The sequence below is a fragment of the Myotis yumanensis genome, unplaced genomic scaffold (genome assembly GCF_028538775.1).
Source record: "Myotis yumanensis isolate MYYU_CA2020_CCGP unplaced genomic scaffold, mMyoYum1.0.hap1 SCAF_6, whole genome shotgun sequence".
Taxonomy (NCBI): Eukaryota; Metazoa; Chordata; class Mammalia; order Chiroptera; family Vespertilionidae; genus Myotis; species Myotis yumanensis.
In genome coordinates this window covers 87821063-87842550 of record NW_027223757.1, presented here as the reverse complement: position 1 = coordinate 87842550, position 21488 = coordinate 87821063, and the positions used below count along the sequence as shown (strand labels likewise).

At 44.1% G+C, this 21488-nt stretch overlaps 1 protein-coding gene across 1 annotated transcript in view; it reads right to left on the bottom strand.

Moving 5' to 3' along the window:
- The window catches only part of KIF6 (kinesin family member 6), a 404956-nt gene that overhangs the window by 181167 nt on the left and 202301 nt on the right, over positions 1–21488 (bottom strand). Inside the window, exons 11-13 of the mRNA XM_070419405.1 lie at positions 13744–13849; positions 12770–12908; positions 6873–7088 (exon numbers count right to left, since the gene is read on the bottom strand). Coding sequence (XP_070275506.1) covers positions 6873–7088; positions 12770–12908; positions 13744–13849 — 461 coding nt within the window. The remainder of the gene's footprint in view (positions 1–6872; positions 7089–12769; positions 12909–13743; positions 13850–21488) is intronic.

Below are 21488 nucleotides of genomic sequence, written 5' to 3'. Positions count from 1 at the left end.
AAATATCCTATGATCTCTCTCATGCGTGGATTCTAACAAACAAAAAACAAGCTAATGGACACAGAGAGCAGATGGGTGATGACCACAGGTCGGTGGGAGAGGTGAGATAAATAAAATTTAAGGAAAAAAATGAAACACTCATTCCTCCAGCTGCTGGGGCACATTAACAGGAACTCCTCAGTTGTCAACCCTACTTAGGGGTTTTCTCAGCTGAAAAAACTGCCTCATTGAGAGCCGTGCCTCCTGCCAGGGGAGGCCCACATCCATGACTGATGGTCACGAGGGAGAGAGGCCCTGTCCCCTGGCCCGAGCCCTTTCAGCCGCAGCACAGCTCAGCTTCTCCCTCTGCCAACCGCTGCTCTCACTCCACAGGTGTGGTCCCGGGCCCTTCCTCATAAACATTTAGCTCAAACAGTGCTTCCTAGGGAGCCCTACCTCCCTTTACAGATGAAAATGAAACCTGAGTTAAAAATAATCAACTGAAGAATTAATTTGTGAATGCAATGTTTAATAAAATAAAGTTCCCTGCGTTCCGACCCAGTGTTCAGATTTATGACCCTCTATCCCCTTCCCAGCCTCATTCACTCCTCTGTGCCATGAGAGTGGATGGCTTTGGGCAGTTGGTCTTCCCTGTTTGGTAAGGGTTCTCAACCAGACCTGCGTGGAGTGCCTCTCCCAGCTATGTTTGAAAGGAGGTTTGAGGATCTCACGCCTATTTGCAAAATTAATTTGCCTGTGCAGACAATATACAATCTACTTTATGGACGTCACTAAATAAAAATGTAGCCTTTCATTCTAAACTTCAGGACAAGGTAAGAAATAGGGCCTTATCCCACAATACGATTCTTCCTGTTACAGGGTGGGGGAACGGGGATGGAGCTTCTCTGCCTTCTTCTGTGATTCTAGAACAAAACTTAACCATGCTGACGGAAATAAACACACAAGCAAACAACACAACACATGAAACCTTGTCCCTGTTCAGGTTCATTCTATTGGGCCATGTCTTCTTCTTCCATTTCCTCACTGTCACTAGCAGATCTTTCTTTGGGCTCCAGGTTCAAGGTTTTCCTTTATATATCTAAGCAAGCATTTTAACACGCAATTTCAGTGCCCATAGGGAATAGGTGTCCATTTCACCAAGCGACCTTTTGCCTCTTTGATACTCTACGCTGAATCCTCTCACATTTGAAATCTGTCTTCTCCGTCCTTACTGTTTTCCCCAAGAGTTTGGAACTGATGGCTGAATGGGCAATGGTTTTGCAGGAACTTTCATCTATCCAGGCCCTTTTCTTGAGCATTCATTACACGAAAGACAGCTTTATCTATCTATCTCCGCACTACGTTAAAAACTCCTGAGGTGCTCATGATGGTGACTTACAAAATAGATAGAGAGCTGGCATGGCTCAGTGGTTAGAGCATCCGTCTGTGCCCCGAAGGGTTGCAGGTTTGATTCCAGGTCAAGAATACACACCTTGGTTTCATGTTCAATCCCTGGCCCCAGTCAGGGCGTGTGCGGGAGGCAACCAATTGATGTGTCTCTCTCACATTGATCTTTCTCTCCTCTCTCTCTCTCCTCCTCAACACCTCTTCCTCTCTCTTTAAACAAAAAGAAAGAAAAACATAGATAAAGAGCAAGGTAGGCAAGGCGCGTGGGTGCTCATGGATGGCCGCTGAATCTAAATGCCTGGAGTTGAGTTCCAGCTAAGGCAACGCCACTGTCTTTTAGAAAACACACCAACTTCCATTTGTTCACTTTTTAAGTTAAAAGACCTGATTGGAATCACAAAGAGAACCAGATAAAACAAATATTTAGAAATGGGTGTGAGCCTTGATTTTGGACTTAAAAGCAGAGGTCTGTTCTCTCATATTCTCTCTCTCTCTCTTATTCTCTCTCTCTCATATCATTTATTCATTCCATCTAATCATAGACACTTCACATAGGAGGATGCAAAGAGGTAGCACTGGCAGTGAAGCTTGGCTAACTGGTCAGTACTGTGCTCTTCAGAAGTGAGACTGGCCACAGAGCTGCCGAGGAGGCAGCGGTCCGTTTACTGACCATCTCCTGAACTGCGTTATGGGAAAATGCAAAGACGAAAGTGTGGTCAGTTCCAGAAAAGAGGGTGGCATGGGTCATGAGAGCTCTGAAATGCGGGAGGTGGCAATTGCGCCTGCGGCCTAACACAAAGCAAGCTGAGAAGGATCTTAGAAACTGTCATCTTTCTTTTCATCTGTTTGTTTTATGGGTGAGTTTTGTCTCCATCAAGTTCTCTTGGAGCTTTTCTTTTCACCTTAGTGGAGGGTTGGGCATATTAAGCCTTGATAGCAGTAGCTCTGGTCTAGAGAGCAATCCTTTGAGCAAGAGTAAGCAAACCCAAGGAGCTGGCTCCAGGTCCGAAACAGCATCCGAGAGCCCCGCGCCTGCTCTCTGCCTGCAGCTGCACCCTCAGCGCCAGGAGAACCCACAGCCAGGAAGGAGAAACAGAGCCGCCCTTTATGCCCCGGGAACTGCCCTGGGCTCCTCGCCTCTTCTGTTTCCATCGTTCCCAACTTGGACTATTATGGTATTTCCTGAGCCATTTGCTCGAGTCTCCAGGAGCCAGTTACTCGTCTCCAATGTACCCTGAAGATTTCTTCCAGAAACACCTCCCAGCGCACAGCCATCGCCAGGCCCGTTCTGCTTCGGTGGTTTCCTTGCAACCAAATGAAGAAAATTCCCTGGACTGGCATTCACGGGTTTCCATAATGTGTCCCTACTTACCCAATAAAGACATGCAGGCAATTACAACAATACGAAGCATAGAGTGATAGAGTTAAAAGGGGGTTCTCATCCATTCCTCCACTCCCGTTCCCTGAAGCAACCGTTCTAACAATGTCCCCCTCATTTTTGTAGCCTTATTTCTCCTGACTTCCTGTATATCTCCAAGGCCTCAGCTAAACAAATATCCCTGCCAACTCTACACATTTTTCCATGTCCTGTTCCCAAACCTTTGTTCATAACATTCTTTAAACCTAGCATGTTGAGACCCTTCTTCCCTCCATCTTTGAATACCCAATTCTGCCAATATTTTCAAACCTAACTTCCATGTCACTGGCTCTGGAATGCTTTCCCTGATCTACTTATTGAAATTCATCTCTTCTCCGCTGAATTCCCATAGCACTACTTCTAGTCCCTGCTTATAACACTTGCTGCTTTAATTTCTGCTCTTTGTACGGAGCCAGCCTCCTTTACTGAAGTGTAAGGGTGCAGAGCCAGAGAGCATTCCTCAGCTCACCTCGGTAGCCCCTGCAGCTGTGCCCTTGGGCCTTCTGTGAACGTCCTCTGGAGAGTGAATAAACGCTCCTGGAGTAAAAGAAACAAGCCTGGAGCTGGAGCTTTGTCTTTCAATTCACCTTTTACTAGTAAAATGCCAGTGACATCACCTGTGATGAGGGGCTCTGTTACCATCTCAAAGAGTTGAAGGGCAGGGTGGAGGAGGGGCTGCAGAATACTGAGGGCTCCAGGTGACTATTTGGAGCTTACAGTCAGAGAACTGAAACAGGAAAAAAAAAAAAAATCCAAACAAACCCAACCCCAAACAACAAAAAACTAAAAAATAAAAAACCCAACCCAAACAAAAAACTCCCACCCAAACAAACTATAAAACTCCTGCTATTTTAAAGAGAACAATATGACTCTTTCAAACTGGAAAGCTGAACAACCCCTCCTATTATTTCAATAAAACCCAAACAGACATTTAACCTCCAAAACAACAACAAAAGCCCAGTGCCTCCCTTCGCCTCGCCCCTCCTCCGCCGCCGCAGCGGCTGCGCAATGACCACGAATCTCCAGGGAACCATGAATTCGGTTTCACGTTCTTTCAACAGAAGAAGCTTGAAAGGAGTCATTTTCAGCATAAAGTGGGGGTAAGTGGAAGAAGGGGGTCACCAAAAAGGGGAGACAATTTCACAAGGTCTCAGAGTACAAGATGGCCAAACGTACTTGCTTTCTACATTAAAGACAGCCCCGGGGATGGTGAATGGAAACGGACAACACCTACATAAGGCAGAAATACTTTCCAAGCAGCATGTTAATGCGTTTTTGAATCTGGTTTAGAGTACACAAGCTGCTTGTATAAAATAACGCTCTAATAAAAGCCGAATCAGCTCCGAGGACCTTAAACATTGCCACAAGCTATCCCATTACCTGTTGCCTTGCGGCATGGGCTCATCCACAGCAATTTTCATCCCACCTGTAGTTTTGCCAAAAAATAAAATCAATCCCCCAGCAATCCCTCCTCCACGGCTTAGATCATTATCAACCCATTTGTGAGCCTGCTCCTCCTCAAAGTTATTGCTAGAACTGTATCCAGTGACAGTTAAAACAACTCAAAAACCCTTTCAACTGCAAGGCTTTGTGCCAAAACTCTTTTACCTCATTTGTACTTGGACTTTACAAACAATTTCCATTATTTTTTCAGTGATTTTCTATTCAAGTAAACTTAACTCATTCTCCAAACAAAACTATAGTCTTTCCCGATGGCAGTATCGAGAGAAGAAATGAGTGACTGAGAGTTGACTGTAATTATGAGTTAGGAGAGAGATTATGAGCTGCTGTGGGGGAGGAGAATTATGAGAAGAGAGATGGTGTGGCCAAGAGAAAACAGAAATAGAGAGGGCCTGGTGCACACGGCAAGGGGTTGGGCAGAGACATCCGAGGCCATGTCTGCACAGCACATGGTGTGCATCTTTGGAAAAGGCCAGTAAACAGAGTTCCTTCCCTCATGAGCCTGGGGTTCTTATGTGGGAACTCATTGGGACCTTTCATGTTGGCAGACACGCCAAGATTATGTTCCTGTGGCAACAGTGCCTCTCGCTGCAGTGCTGAGAGGCCCACTTCTCTACCTCCATGGAGAGCCTCCCCAGCCCCCTAAACACCAGGGGACCAATATCACCTTACCCACCCACTCCCAGACACACACACCTACACTAATAAAGAAGAAATATGCATATTGACCGTACCTTCATGATGCCCACCAGCCAATCAGGAGTGGATATGCAAATTAACCCAACAAAGATGGTGGGTTAATTTGCATATGCAGGCGCTGAGCGGTTAGGGGTGGGGTGGATGTTCTGGGCAGCGTGGGAAGGCAGAAAGGTGGCTCCAGCCAGAGCAAAGACAGTGCCAGCAGCCAGGGGAAGGAAGGCCCACTCTTGCACGAATCTTTGTGCATCAGGCCTCTAGTATCCTTTATAAAGGCACCAGGCCCTTTTACTTCACTTCCTAAAGGCTTATGATCCCCCATCTCTCTCTTCATCCCATTCTTCGCACTGGACTAGGATAACGGCCTTCTCATTGCATGTGCAAACTTTGTGTCCTCTGCCAATCTGTTCTTCCCAGGCTCTCACTCCACAATGCCAACCATCCTGGCCTCTTGCTTCCTAAAATGCTCCTTTCTCCAACAAAGGCCCTGAAAACTACCCAAGTGATTGTTCTGCTTGCAACATTCCTTCCCCACGCTCCCCCTCCATGTTCCTTTTGGATCTTTCTGGGGTTAACTGGAGCCCGAGTCCTGGTATGTGCTCCCTCAGTAACAGAGAGGCGTGCTTTGTAGCTCATTGTTCAAGACGCTCTGAGATCAGAGATGGTGTTTGCCCATGCGCACCCTCATTTGTAATATGGGGTAAAACAAGAACTTAGGTAAGGGTTAAGCAAGTTAATTCAGGTAGAGAACTTTGAATAGCCCCTGATACATACAAGGGCTATGTATGCTTTAGTTATAATAATAATAATTAGCACAGTACCTAGAAAAAAGTGTGTACTCAATAAATAGGTGTTGAAGGAATAAAGGAATAAACAAATCCTATATAACAAAAGGGTGATATGCAAATTGAACGAACAGCAGAACAACCGGAATGCCCACGGCCCCTCACCCTGGCTGGCCCCACCCCTGAGCGGGCACCCTGACCCCAATCAGGGGTGGGGCCAGCTGGCCAACCGCCTGTGGCCCCTTGCCCAGCCGGCCTGCCCCCGATGGCCCCTATCATGTATTGGGCCTCTAGGAGATGAATGAATGGATAAATTCACCCACCCAGAGGGCTGCTTACTTTTCTAGCCTGCTGTTACCCATCATAGAGTACAGGTGTGCCAGCTGGAGCAGTCACAGGAGTAACGCCCCTCCTTCTCCACAGCCACTACAATAAATGCTAAAACAGCATTTTTGGTTTCCTATGACTTTGAATTTATCCTACCTACACTTTTACTAAAAAAAATATTCAAAGCAAGAAGATTTGGAATTAAAAGGTAAAAGGGTTCAAATATATGGTAACGGCCGGAACCTAGACTTCAGGTGGGAGCACGTGGTAGAGTATACAGATGTCGAATTATAACCTTGCATCCCTGAAAACTATGTATGTTGTGAACCAATGTTACTCAAATAAATTTAATTTAAAAGGCCATAAAGGGATATAATATCACAATCTATATACCCAGGCTTCTCAATTTTGTCTTTTATAAACGAAACAATCTCTTTCTGGGTGAGACCAGGCTCAAATTATTCCTAAGCCAAATCCTTTAGGAAAGCTTGCATGTCAGGGCACCATCCCAACAAACATTTACACAGAAAATGTTTACACAGAAAATGTCAACTGATGTTGTCGAAAGGGAAGCGTTTAAACCTTTGTTCTAGTACATTCCATACTTCAGATTCTTCCAAGTGTTTAAGAGAAAGGTATCAGCCACAACAAATATTAGTAATGATAAAAGTAAGAATTACAATGAGTGTAATGATAAAGTGATAATTGCTTACACTATTTCTACTTGTTATATTGATGTGCAATTTATGATATTCTATATCAGGTTCTATAATCTATATTTATAAATAAACATCACCGACCTGTTTTTCTCTGGAGCAAACTGGATCTGTGCCCAAAAGTGGTGGCATCTTGGGCCTGTGTGGAAGCTGAGGGCAGCAATGTCCTTGGGCCCTCCGGGTTCCCTGCGGGGAGGGGCGAGTTCTGTGCGCGTCTAGATTCGTTTCTATCTGTGCCAGATGCGTGGAGGGCATCCTGAGCTTTCTTCTTTTCCTTCTTTAACATATTGACCAGAATATCTGAGGCGTGACTTAAGGATTTCACGGCTCATGCTAGATACAATGATCAAACATGAATGTTTCCAATGAGATTCATATTATCAATAATATTCACTATTTCCCACGTGGTGAAGACTGACTAGAGGAAGGCTTCAATCTCCTGGAGTCACGGGTGGTGCCATGGGCGCTGGGAGGGCACTGGTCTTCCACTATGGTGCCATCGTAGGCAGATAGCCAGCCCAGAGCTCAGGAGCAGGCGCTGCGTGTAAACCGGTGCAGCCTTACCATTGTTATGAAAGGTTTATAAAGATAAAGTGAACACTGACAGGCAGTAGGCAATGGCTCTAGGAACATATCAGTGAGCAAATTAGAGTTAACCCAGGAGTCTGCTCAGCAGCGCCGAGAGAGAAAACCCAGAACCCACCCTGCTGGGGAGCGGCCAGATCAATCCTAGTGCCCAGAGCACCTCCAGGCCTCGTTAACATACCTTCATGTGGGCTTTAAAGTCACTTTGTTTAAAATACATAATTTTGGGTCTGAAATTGAACTGGAAAGAGGTAACTTATTAGTATAAATAGTCATTTTGAAGGGCATTGATATTTAGATGTATTATGGGAAATGATGGTAAGAGAGAAAACCATTGCATTCTACCCCATCTCACTGTTCTGTTGTGCTCAGCACGCCCAGAACCCTAGGGGGTTCTTGCCATTGCTCTGAGGAGAAGCTATAGGCCCTCTTGAGAATGGCAGAGCCCTGACTGCACGTGCAGGAAGAACAATTCAAGACCTTCGCCAGCCCTGGAGGCAGCTTCATTCATGCAAGAGTTTGAGAGAATGGGAGGACAGTGCAGGAGAGAAGACTGACTCTCAGAAAGGAGAGGAAGCTTCCTGTGACACTTATTCTTGGGCAAGTAACATGGACATCACCTGCCCTCCACCTTCTCCTCAGCTTTGACTCCAACTTTCCCATTTCTGGAAGGATAATCAGTTTTTCTCTTACAATCCCAATGTGGCTCCTATTCTTTGCCTTAAAAAAACTTGCACCCACCAAAGGTGCTCACAGCTCTGTATGTCTGACATTGGCCTGACAGAGGAACGGGGCTCCGCCCAGGTCTCCACTCCTCGCGGTCTGTTATCAACAGCAGCAGACACCTGCCGGGTTCACGCACTGCAGTGGCAACCTGCTTTCTTTTCCCGCCCAGCGATGCTCACGGGAGCTTGTGCTGTGTGTCAGGCTGTGTTCCAGGGACGGGAATATATGATACCAAGGCAGCCCCTCATGAAGCAGACGTCCTAGTGGGGAAGGCGGGTCACACACACGCATGCATAGACACCCACATGCATAGACACACACGCTTACACACGTGAGAGAGTAAAAGTGCTTATTTAAAAAGGCCAAGATCAACTGAGTGGCTGCTCTGCACTGGGCACTACTCTTTCTGAGAGAGACGTTTTTATGCTGAGATCTGAATGGCAGGCAGAATCAGGCACAGGAAGGGGGCCTCCGCAGAGGGAATGGCCGGGGCGAAAACCCTGAGGGGAAATGGCGTGGCAGTGGTTCCCCAGCAGGGGCCACTTCGCCACCAGGGGACATTTTTGGTTGTCACACTGGAGTGGGGGTAGGTGCTGTCACTGAACTCCGGTGGGGAGAGGCCGGTGGTGCTGTGAACCCTCCCGGGATGCATAGGAGAGGCCCCTGGTTCAGCACTGCGCAGCCCAGACCGCAGTGGTGCGAAGCTGAAACACTCTGTGTTAGAACAACAACAAGGTCACTGTGACTGCAGCCTGACCCAGGGGGCAGGGGTACGAGAAGTGAAGTCAGGGGGTGGGGGGACACGATCACGCAAGGCCTCATGGTCTGGAGGACGCAGTCTGAGCAGAATTCCGAGTTTGATGGGAGGCCCTGGAAGACTGCGGCCACGTGTTTTGGTTCCTATTTGATAAAGCTCACAACACAAAGCTACCTATCGTCTTCTCATCTTTCCTGTCGTCTTCCCCTTCCCGCTCTGCTTAACGTGGGCCTTCCTTTGTGCCCAGCGCTGTGCGGGGACCAGGGGACACTCCCGTTATGTTTTCTGAAGGGGCGTTAGCAGGAGTATTCAAACTGAACATGACACGAAAATGACATCATTTTTACTCTCTAAGACAAACATTCAACGCGCCGTCCACTCATTTTGGTCGCATTGCTGTCTCTTGTTGACCTCGAGAGTTAGCACTTTTCCCCTGTTAAGCCATGTCTCTCTTGTGCCTGTCACAGTCTTGGCCCTCTTGGTTCTACAAAAAAATATGTGAAAATATCCCCCAACCCAACTGTGAGAAACGATGAGGTCTCAGGAGGCTTTCCGGGCGAGGGCCCTTGCTAAGTGTCGACGCTGTGAGGTGTGGATCTACCCGCTCTTGCCCTTCCTCTGAGCTCCCCGCTGTCTGAGACGCATGTCCGTCTGTCCCGCCACCCAGCGCCCTGCCATGCCCAGGGAGCCTCTCAAGGCTCTGCTCTGAACGTGGGCTGGCAGGCAGGCCACTCCTCCCAGAACGGAGTGGAGCCAGTGCCTGGAGAGCTAGGAGTGAGTCTGGGTGCGAGCTTTAAGCTCAGTGTTCTCTTCCCCAGGCCTCCCACCCATCAACATTTTGAATGAGTCTCAGAGGGAGGGGACTCTGCTCACGTGACTGGCAGTCAGGAAGGAGTCTATGTGGCCCCATGGACCGCAGTGGAGAACGGAGATGCTGTGTGGCTCTCTCTCACTCTCTTAAAATAAACGTATACACACCGGCCTGGACTGCTCCCTCCCTGTCACACCTTGTTTCATTCCTCCTCGATGCACAGACAGTCATCAGCTCAGAAGGGGATTAGGAAGTTGGCAGGAGTAGTTAGGGGAGAAGATCCTCAATCAGGACCGAGGCCAGGAAAAGCAGCGGAGCTCAGCTGGGGCCGGGCCAGCACCGAGGTCCAGGCTGGGACGTCTGGGGGGGAGGGAGGGAGGGGAAAGGAATGCCGGATGACACTGCCTGTGGCCCACAGGGCCTGTGTGGGGGAGTCCCTCACAGGGAGCCTCGCTGCTGGCTGGCCATGAAGCAGCTAGCGCTCATTTGAATCAGACATACAGGGTCTGCTAATTCTCAACTTAAACGAGAGGCTGAAGTTAAGCAGGCAGCCTGCCTACCTCCTATTGGTGGTGCGTGTGCTTTTTTTCCGTTTACCTCCTTGTTACTGGACTCCCTTCATGTGTAGGTTACTTTTATGCATTTTGCACGATAGCTGGAGCTAAAATGCCTTTTAGTAATTTTTTAAACATGAGCCAAAATAGCTGTTCATAAAGAACTGACCAAAATAATGCCTTGTGTATGTTTAAAGTCTGAAAATGTAACAAAAATGTCAAATCTTTCATGAGAAGCTTGAAAGATAAAATAGAAAACAATACTGAGGACATGGGGAGACCTGAGGTCTCCCTCCACCAACGGGGGCTCTTGCAGTAACCACCTCGCTGTCCCCGGAGGCCACTCCCAGCATCCGCCACAGTCAGCACCCTAAACACACCGCCTCCCGGGGCCCGGGGAGTCCTGTCTTGAACATTCACACACACTTGCTTCCAAATTTGGGAACATCTGTAAGTGGAATCCGAAGCAGAAGATCTGGCATTTAAATGAAAAGTTACATTTAAATCAATCTCTGCTCCTCATAAGCTAAATTCCATTTGTCGTGTTTCAGCCATCATTTCAGTCTCACCCACACACAAGCCACAAATTCTGGGCCATGGTGAGGCTGTGGTCAGCCCGGTGTCCGGTCAGCTAGCTAAAGATAACCAGTTAGCTGACTGGCTCAGGACTGAAGCAGAAAGGGCACTGCAGAGCAGTCAAAAATATTTTTAAATTTTAATGTGAAAAGACGGTGTACAAAAGCCCACACTTTTCAATAAACTGAAATTTTTAGTCTCTCTCTCTCTCTCTCTCTCTCTATATATATATATATATATAAAACAGAAACATTATAGAACTATTACATCTGGCTAAAATCAAAGTAAAGATTTTTCAGTTGTTGCTCCATTTTGTTTGCTGAAGGGCTGGGGTTTCTCAGTGGTTGAGCATCAACCTATGAACCAGAAGGTCAAGGCTCAATTCTCAATCAGGGCACAGGCCCGAGTGCGGGCTTGATCCCCAGTGGGGGCGGAGGGGCATGAAGGAGGCAGCCTGTCTCTCTCTCCCTCTTCCTTCCTCTCTGAAATCAATAAAAAAAAAAAAAAATATATATATATATATATTTTAAAAAAGACATCTTAGAGAGATTAAAAATGGCAGCAGAGTAAGTGGATGCTGCATGGACATGCTCCCAGGAACGAACTGGTATTACAACTAAAATACAGAAAAACATCCTGAATAATCAACAGAAAACTCGGCAGGAGGGAACTCTGATATCTGAGGACCAAAAGTGGAGACAGCATAGAGACTGGTAGGAGGGGCAGAAGATCAAAAGGGCTGGCCCGGTGCCCACAGACTGCAACTGAAGTCCTGGAGGGATATCTTAGCTGTGGTGGGGGGAAGGGATGCTACTGAGAACTCTGGATCTAATCCTGAAGCTGGGCGCCCCAGCAGAGAGCACCAAACTGAGAAGGGTACCCACATAATATCTAGCTGTGAAAAGCAGCAGGTTGCTGTCTGCCAGGGAGAGATGGCTGGAAATTCAGGCACCCTCTTAAAGGGCCAATGCACTGAATTGCCTGTGGAGCCACCCTGCTTGTGCTCTGGCAGAGGGAGGGTGAAGTGGACTGGAGCTGTGAGAGCAGAAGCCAGGACTGGGGACTTGGGGGACAGAGCTCAGAAGGCAGACACCCCACGTTTCCTGGGCTGAGCCATTCCCTCACGCAGTGGAGGTCATCTTTCCCACATAGACATTTGCTTTGCTGGAGGGGGGGGGGGGGGGAGACAGTTGACACACCCTATTGAAAAACACCTTGCCCTGAGGCCACTTAAGAGACTAAAAATAACAATTAGCCTCCAGGCAGAAGCAACTGCCTCACCCTGTTGAAAAAACTCTCGCCACACCTGAGGATGATTACCTGGGGGGCAAGTCAAGTCAGAATCCTATTAGTCTATAGGCAGAGGTGATCTCTGGAGCCTTTGAGTCTATGCCTGATCCAATCAGTCAGAAACAGCTTTTAACACTGTCCTGCACTAGAGATCGAAAGGTGGAGAGGATTTACCTAATACACAGTCACAAACCCAGAAAGACAACCAAAATGAGGAGACAAAGAAATAACCCCCAAATAAAAGAACTAGAGAATTCTCCAGAAGAAAGACAAATGAAGCAGAGATAAGAAATTTATCTGAATCAGAGTTCAGAGTAATGATGGTAAAAATGCTCAACAGCATGAAAAAAGATATAGGAACTATGAAAAAAGAACAGTCTGAGATAAAGAATGAATAATACAAATAAAGAACACATTGGAAGGAATACACAGCAGATTAGGGGAAGCTGAGAATCAAATCAGTGAATTAGAAGACAGAGTTGAAAATATCACTCAATCAGAGAACCAAAAAGAAAAAAAAAAAACACAATTAAAAAAGACATCTTACTTCAAAACAGAAAACAGTAACATGTATTGGAAGCAGGTGGGTGGGGCACCAGGTGCTGTGTCCAGGGGAAGTCTGTGCCCCTCTCCCTGCTCAGGCCCCTAGAGGGAGCGTTTCTTACTGCTTCAGGAAGGATACTGATTTCATTATCTCTCTGCTGTAGAATATCTCGTAGTTTTTTATATTCCTGGTCTTTCAGTGGCTCCTGACAGTCCTGGTCTTTGATTTCAGAGGATATTGTGTTTGTTCCATCACCCTTCTTGTCCATCAGTAGTTTCTGGAAGGTGAGATAAGAGCTGGTGTCCATATCTCTATTCCAAGTGTGTTTCTTTGAGATGCCACCTTTCCCAATGACTTACACACCCCGGTGTGCACATCCCTTCCTGCCTCCTGTCTGTGCCATGCAGGTGCCTTTGCTTGCCATGTCTTCCCTCTCTCCGTCCTGCCTCCTCTTTCCCCTCTGCTATCTGACCTCTTCTTCCCTAAATTGAGAAATTCCTGCTCCGACATGATCTCCTCTTGAACTTCCTTCCCTTTCTCCATAACCCCAAACCACTTTTCAAAATGATACTTTCCATGTACTGCAATTATTCCTTACATACCTGTCTTCTCCATGACTTACTTTTCTTGCCTTTTCTATGCTTCACAACAGACTTACCACAAAGATGTGTCATTTTACAAAGTATGTCAAATTATAAGTGAGGTGGAAGTAAAGGGTAATGGTACTCCCTTGTACCATCATCAAAGGTAAACCTAAGGCAGAGAAAAACTGAGGATTTATATGGATAAATCCAAACTGCTGGAAAACATTAAAGGTACAGTTCTCTGGATATCTCTTGAAAATAAATGGTTTTTGAACAAGGAACTATTCCGTGTAGAAGGTAGACATTCCTGGCAAAAGAATTAGAAGTCTATGGTCTGAGTTTATTCACTGGCAAGTAAGAGACAAGCTCTGCAGGAATTCAATGACAACCACAGCCTTGGTTCAAAGGTCATCCCGTCTGGCTGTGTGGATGGGTCCTGACCTTTTCAGAGCTGGTCAGTAGGAAGGCTGCATTGTAGTTTGAACATAGCAGATGAAGGCTTCTACCAAGGGAAAGGCTTAACCCTACCTTTAAATGACGGAAACAGTGATGAATTTTACGCATGTCGGCGCCAACCTCTAGTCTACTCTCTGGATCCTGGTCTTCCAAAAAGGATGTTATTTGTTTTTCCAACCTGAAAATACATAATATATGAGAAGCAACTGTGAGCTAGAAACTTTAGAAATTCTAATAGCATTACTTGCTTGGTTAACATTGGAAGCACAGGATACTGTCCCTAGTTCTTGACGAAAATATAGTTACCTGAATGATGTGACTAAATATTAAGGATAAAGAAAGAAATCGACCAAGTGAAATCTGAAACGATGTGGTTATTTGCAATTAATCCCCAATTAATTTTCATATGCAGCCTTCAATATAAGAATCATTGATTTCTACAAAACATGCACTCCAGCCAAGCTAAATTTCCCATGCCCCTGTGCCTACCTGCAACATTGCAGGAGAAAGTAATGAAAACGTTTATTAGTTTCATTAAAAATTCATGCTACTCAGCAATGACCTCAAAGATGCTGCAACACCCTTCTCATCATTCCTGGCTGACTTATAGTCTTCACGGTGGCTATGCCAAATCTCCCCTCAGCTCCCAACCCTGCTGCTACCTTTTGGCTCTCTGTCAGTGATGTAGCTTCTCTCTAGACGGAGAAAGTCAAAGCTGTTACAAGTGGGCTCTTTGGGTTCCTTTCCCTTCATCTCAGTGTCTCTGCCTCTCCACTCAGGACCTCTTCCTTTATTACATATTTAGGATAATATCCCTCCTTCTCATGATCAATTTCTCCCTTTGGGTTCTCTCCAGACCTCTACCAGCTTTACTTAATTAGTTTCCTCTTTGTCTCCTCTCCACACTGACTCTCTCCTCTTTGCTTAAATGATTTTCCTGTGTGTTTTTTTTATTTTATTTTAAAACAAAACACAATAGGAAACAAAACACCTCCCTTTGGAGGGACCACCCAACCACGCTACTCAGGAGTCCTGCTTTAGTTTAGCTGTACGTGTGCTCACTACGGCCCACATTGCATCCTGGAGCCTGTCCCACCTTCGCTCCCCCATTAGTTTATAAGCACCTCGAGGCAACTATTGGCTCTTATTCACTCTGTGTCCCCTCTCCCCAACCCTGTATGTAGACCAGTGCACACATTAGGTTCTCAATACAAATATGTTAATTAGGATTCATTTCCCTGGAAATTATTCCCCTCTCGGTTGAGATGGGACTCTTTTTTATTTTTTTTTATTTTTCGCTTAAAGTATTACAAAGGGTATTACATAAGTATCCTTTTTCCCCCCCCGCCCTTGACAAACCCCTACCCTCCCTTACCCCCCAGTGTCTTATGTCCATTAGTTATGCTTATATGCATGCATACAAGTCCTTCGGTTGATCTCTTACTCCCCTCCCTCCTGCCCCCCAACTCTCTCTGGCCTTCCCACTGCAGTTTGACAATCAGTTTGAGGCAGCTCTGCCTCTGTATCTATTATTGTTCAAAAGTTTGTAATGGTCTTTATTATCCATGAATGAGTGAGATCATGTGGTATTTTTCCTTCATTGACTGGCTTGTTTCACTTAGCATAATGCTCTCCAGTTCCATCCATGATGTTGCAAATGGTAGGAGTTCCTTCTTTTTAACAGCAGCATAGTATTCCATCGTGTAGATGTACCACAGTTTTCTAATCCATTCATCTACTGATGGGCACTTAGGCTGTTTCCAGATCTTAGCTATGGTGAATTGTGCTGCTATGAACATCTGGGTGCATATATCCTTTCTGATTGGTGTTTCTGGTTTCTTGGGATATATTCCTAGAAGTGGGATCACAGGGTCAAATGGGAGTTCCATTTCCAATTTTTTGAGGAACCTCCATACTGCCTTCCATAGTGGCTGCACCAGTCTGCATTCCCACCAGCAGTGCACAAGTGTTCCTTTTTCTCCACATCCTCTCCAGCACTTGTCGTTTGTTGATTTGTTGATGATGGCCATTCTGACAGGTGTGAGATGGTACCTCATTGTTGTTTTGATTTGCATCTCTCGGATGATTAGTGACTTTGAGCATGTTTTCATATGTCTCTTGGCTTTCTGAATGTCCTCTTTTGAAAGGTGTCTATTTAGATCCTTTGCCCATTTTTTGATTGGATTGTTTATCTTCTTTTTGTTAAGTTGTATGAGTTCCCTATAAATTTTGGAGATTAAGCCCTTATCAGATATGACGTTGGCAAATATGTTTTCCCATGAAGTGGGTTTTCTTGTTGTTTTGTTGATGGTTTCTTTTGCTGTGCAGAAGCTTTTTATTTTGATGTAGTCCCATTTGTTCAGTTTCTCTTTAGTTTCAACTGCCCTAGGAGCTGTATCAGTGAAGAAATTGTTTTGGCATATGTCTGAGATTTTGTTGCCTTTGTATTCTTCTAGAATTTTTATGGTTTCCTGTCGTACATTTAAGTCCTTTATCCATTTTGAGTTTATTCTTGTGTATGGTGTAAGTTGGTGGTCTAGTTTCATTTTCTTGCATATGTCTGTCCAATTTTCCCAACACCATTTATTGAAGAGACTATCTTGGCTCCATTGTATGTTCATGCCTCCTTTGTCAAAAATTAATTGAGCATATTGGTTCGGGCTAATTTCTGGACTCTCTATTCTATTCCACTGATCTATATGTCTGTTCTTGTGCCAGTACCAGGCAGTTTTGAGAACAGTGGCTTTGTAATACAGCTTGATATCTGGCATTGAGATCCCACCTACTTTGTTCTTTCTCAGGATCGTTGCAGCTATTCGGGGTCTTTTTTTATTCCAGATGAATTTTTGGAGAGTTCGTTCTAGATCTTTGAAGAAGGCCATTGGTATTTTAATGGGAAGTGCGTTGAATGTATAGATTGCTTTGGGTAGTATGGACATTTTAATGATGTTGATTCTACCTATCCAAGAACATGGTATGTTCTTCCATCTGTTTATGTCTTCCTCTATCTCTTTTTTCAACGTCCTGTAGTTTTCTGAGTAGAGGTCTTTAACCTCTTTAGTTAAGTTTATTCCTAGGTATCTTAATTTTTTTGGTGCGATGGTAAATGGGATTGTTTTTCTGATCTCCCTTTCTGAAAGTTCACTGTTGGTGTATAGAAATGCCTCAGATTTCTTGGGGTTAATTTTGTATCCTGCTACATTGCCAAATTCATGTATTAAGTCTAGTAGCTTTTTGATGGAGTCTCTAGGGTTTTGTATGTATAATATCATGTCGTCTGCAAATAAGGACAGTTTTACTTCCTCTTTTCCAATTTGGATGCCTTTTATTCCTTCTTCTTGCCTAATTGCAATGGCTAATACTTCCAGTACTATGTTGAACAGGAGTGGTGAGAGTGGGCATCCCTGTCTTGTTCCTGTTCTTAGGGGAAATGGTGTTAGTTTTTGTCCATTGAGTATGATGTTGGCTGTGGGCCTGTCATATATGGCTTTTATTATGTTGAGGTATGATCCTTCTATTCCCACCTTTCTGAGAGTTTTTATCAAAAATGGGTGTTGGATTTTGTCGAATGCTTTTTCTGCATCAATTGATATGACCATGTGGTTTTTTTCTTTCAATTTGTTTATGTGATGTATCACATTTATTGATTTACGGATGTTGTACCATCCTTGCATCTCTGGGATGAATCCTACTTGGTCATGGTGTATGATCCTTCTGATGTACTGCTGGATCCGATTTGCTAAGATTTTGTTGAGGATTTTGGCATCTATGTTCATGAGGGATATTGGCCTGTAATTCTCTTTCATTGTGATGTCTTTACCTGGTTTTGGTATTAGGGTGATGCTGGCTTCATAGAATGAGTTTGGAAGCGTTCCTTCCTCTTGAATTTTTTGTAGTAGTCTGAGGAGGGTAGGTTTTAGTTCTTCCTTGAATGTTTGGTAGAACTCCCCTGTGAAGCCGTCTGGCCCTGGGCTTTTGTTTGCTGGAAGCTTTCTGATGACTGCTTCAATTTCTTCCATAGTTATTGGCCTATTGAGGTTTTTAGATTCTTCCTGATTGAGTTTTGGAATGTTGTATTTTTCTAGGAATTTGTCCATTTCCTCCAGGTTGTCCAGTTTGTTGGAGTAGAGTTGCTCGTAGTATTGTTTAACAATCATTTTTATTTCTGTGGGGTCTGTTGTTATTTCGCCTCTATCATTTCTGATTTGGTTTATTTGGGACCTCTCTCTTTGCTTCTTGGTGAGCCTGGCTAGGGGTTTGTCAATCTTGTTTATCCTTTCAAAGAACCAGCTCTTGGTTTCATTGATTTTCTGTATTGTTTTTTTGGTCTCTATGTCATTGATTTCTGCTCTAATCTTTATTATCTCCTTCCTTCTGCTCACTCTGGGGTTTTCTTGTTGCTCTCTTTCTAATTCTTTGAGTTGTAGAGTTAGATGATTGACTACCATTTTTTCTTGTTTTTTGAGATAGGCCTGTAGAGCTATAAACTTCCCTCTCAGGACTGCTTTCATTGTGTCCCAGAGGTTTTGGATTGTTGTGTTTTCATTGTCATTAGTGTCCAGGATGTTTTTAATTTCTTCTTTGATGTCATCGGTAACCCAATCAATATTTAATAACATGCTATTCAGCTTCCAAGTGTTTGAGTATTTTGGGTTGTTTTTATTGTAGTTTATTTCTAACATTATGCCATCGTGGTCTGCGAAGAAGCTTTTTATGATTTCAATCTTCTTGAATTTGTGGAGACTTTGCTTGTGACCCAATATGTGGTCTATTTTTGAATATGTCCCATGAGCACCTGAGAGGAATGTATATTCCGCAGCTGTGGGGTGAAGTGTTCTGAAGATGTCAATTAAGTCCATCTGATCTAGTGAGTCATTTAGGATTGCTGTTTCTTTGCTGAGTTTTTGTCTAGCGGATTTATCCAGTGATGTCAGTGGTGTATTAAAGTCCCCTACTATGATTGTATTGTTGTCGATCTCTCCCCTGATATCTTCCAGAAGTTTTCTTATGTATGTGGGTGCTCCTGCATTGGGTGCATATATGTTTACCAGGGTTATATCTTCTTGTTGTATTGATCCCTTTAGTATTATGAAGTGGCCTTCCTTATCTCTGGTTATGGCCTTCACTTTGAGATGTATTTTGTCAGATATAAGTATTGCTACCCCAGCTTTCTTTTCCTTTCCATTTGCGTGAAAGATATTTTTCCATCCCTTCACTTTCAGTCTGTGTGAGTCCCTTCTAATGAGGTGGGTCTCTTGTAGACAGCAGATGTATGGGTCATGTTTTTTTATCCATTCAGCCACTCGATGTCTTTTGGTTGGAGCATTTAGTCCATTTACATTTAAAGTTATTATTGAAAGGTATTTGTTTGTAGCCATTTCTTTTTGTGTGTGTGTGTGTGGCTGTTTTCTTTCTGAGCTTGATATTTCTTCTTTTTACACCAGTCCCTTTAGCATTTCTTGCATGGCTGGCTTGGTGGTGATAAACTCCCTTAGCCCGTTTTTGTCTGTGAAGCTTCTTATTTCCCCTTCAATTTTGAATGATAGCCTTGCTGGATAGAGTATTCTTGGATTCAGTCCTTTGCTTTGCATCACTTTGTAGATTTCCGTCCATTCTTTTCTGGCCTGATGTGTTTCTGTTGAGAAATCATTTGATAATCTAATGGGAGATCCCTTGTATGTTACTTTCCGTCTCTCTCTTGCAGCCTGTAAGATTCTCTCTTTATCCTGAACATTTGCCATGGTAATTATGATGTGTCTTGGTGTGGGTCTTTTCGGGTTCACCTTGTTTGGGACTCTCTGGGCTTGTGTGACTTTTTTCTTCCCCACCTCAGGGAAGTTTTCTGATATTATTTCTTCGAATAGGTTTTCTAATCCATGTTCATCTTTCTGTTGTTCTGGCACCCCTATTATTCGTATGTTGTTTCGTTTCATGTTGTCCCAAAGCTCCCTTAGGCTCTCCTCCTGTCTTTTAATTTTTTTCTCCATTTGCCGTACAGTTTGAGTGTATTTTGCTTCCTTGTCTTCTAATTCACTAATTCGGTCCTCCGCTTCTCCCAGTCTACTGTTGATACTTTCAATGGAGTTTTTTATTGAAGCTATGTCACTCTTCATTTCTTCTTGGGACTTACTTAAGTTGTTGATTTTTTCATCTGTTTCTTCTAGCTTCTTGCATAAGTAGTTGAGTTTTTCATCTGTTTCTTCTTGCTTCTTGAACATGTGGTGCATGTACTCTAGGAACCTTATTCTGAATTCTTTTTCCGTCATGTTGCATATCTCTGTCTCACTTAGCTGCTTTTCTGGCGAGTCCTCCTTTTCTTTCCTTTGGGGGTTTCTTTGCCTACCCATGTTTGATCTCGCTGACATATGTAGATGTTGAGATGTTCAGTGGCTGCTCCCTGGGTGGCAGGGGCTCCTTGGGTTGTGGTTGCTGCTCAGACGGTTGCGGTAGCAGCTGCTTTCCAGTTGGCAGCAGCTCCTCTGGTGGGTGTTGTTCACAGCTGTGTTGGCTCTTCTGGCTGGTGGGGGGAGGCTTCATGTACAGTTGCTGTTCCACAGACAGAGGGTGTGGTGATCAGGAGGCTGTGGTGATCAGGAGGCTGCGGTGATCAGGGGGCTGCTGTTGCTTGGATCTGCTGCGTTGATTTAAAGGCACAAAATACAACAGAGCAAGGCACAACGTACCAGGCACTGAACACAAGTATATTCACAATATTAATAACCCCAAATAAAGGTGACCACCCGAATTAAGAGAATTAGGGGATAAGGGAGAAAGAAGAGAAGAAGATAAAAGAGAGAACAGAAAAGAAAAATAAGAAAAAAACAAACAAAAAAGGAGTGCAAAAATAGAATTGGGAAAAAAGAGGGGGGAAAAAAAGAGAGCGAAAAAAGAGAATGAAGTAGAAGCGGGGAAGAGACTCCCCGTATGAGGAGCAAACTCCAATAGAACTGCCACTAATCTCAACAAATTCCAGCAACAGATCCCTGGAGATGAATGCAAACTACAAACCACCAATAATATCCAGAGGGGTAAGGGAAAACAGAAGCACAAAAATAACTGGGGTGGGGTGGGGGAGGGAAGGGAAAAACCAGCAGAAAAAAAAGAAAAAGAAAAAGAAAAAGAAAAAGAAAAACAACCTCACAACCAGTCCTAAAAAAGAAGAAAAAACACAAAACAAAACAAACAAATTAAAAAAAAAAAAAAAAAAAAAAAGCCCAATATATTCAACAATCAAGAAAACAATAGAAAGATAAGAGAGAAAAAAATGGTTGGAAAGTGAAGAAGGATAAAGAATAGGTGTATAAGGATTTAGAGCAGTAGATTGGAAATAGGATATATAAGTAGGGTGGAATTAGACAGGGGGTAAAAAGAGGGAATTGGGAAAGTCTGGAGCAGGAATAGGGTAAGAGAAACAGGACACCAAAAGGGGAAAAGTAAGGAAGAGGGTTTTAGCAAAGAGGTGGAATTGAGATAGGGAAAATTAATGCTAAAGGAACGATGAAAATAGAATGGAGAACACTAATCCCAAAAGAAAATAAAGAGAAAATAAAATGGCACTTTAAAAAATGGTAAAATGGTAGGAGTAATAATACTGGTTAAAAATAAAAATGTGGTAATTGAAAGGGTAAAATCAGGTGATGGAAAAAGAAGAAAAAGAGAAAAAAAAAATTGGTTTCTTAGTAAAAAGGTGAAAAAATTAAAAAGAAAAAGAAAAAGAAAAAGAAAAAATTTGCAGTAGTGATGGTCTTTCGGTTCTTCTACTCTTCAGCCTGGTTCGCCTTAGTCCTGCCAGGTATTTAGGAGAGTGTTGAATTTGC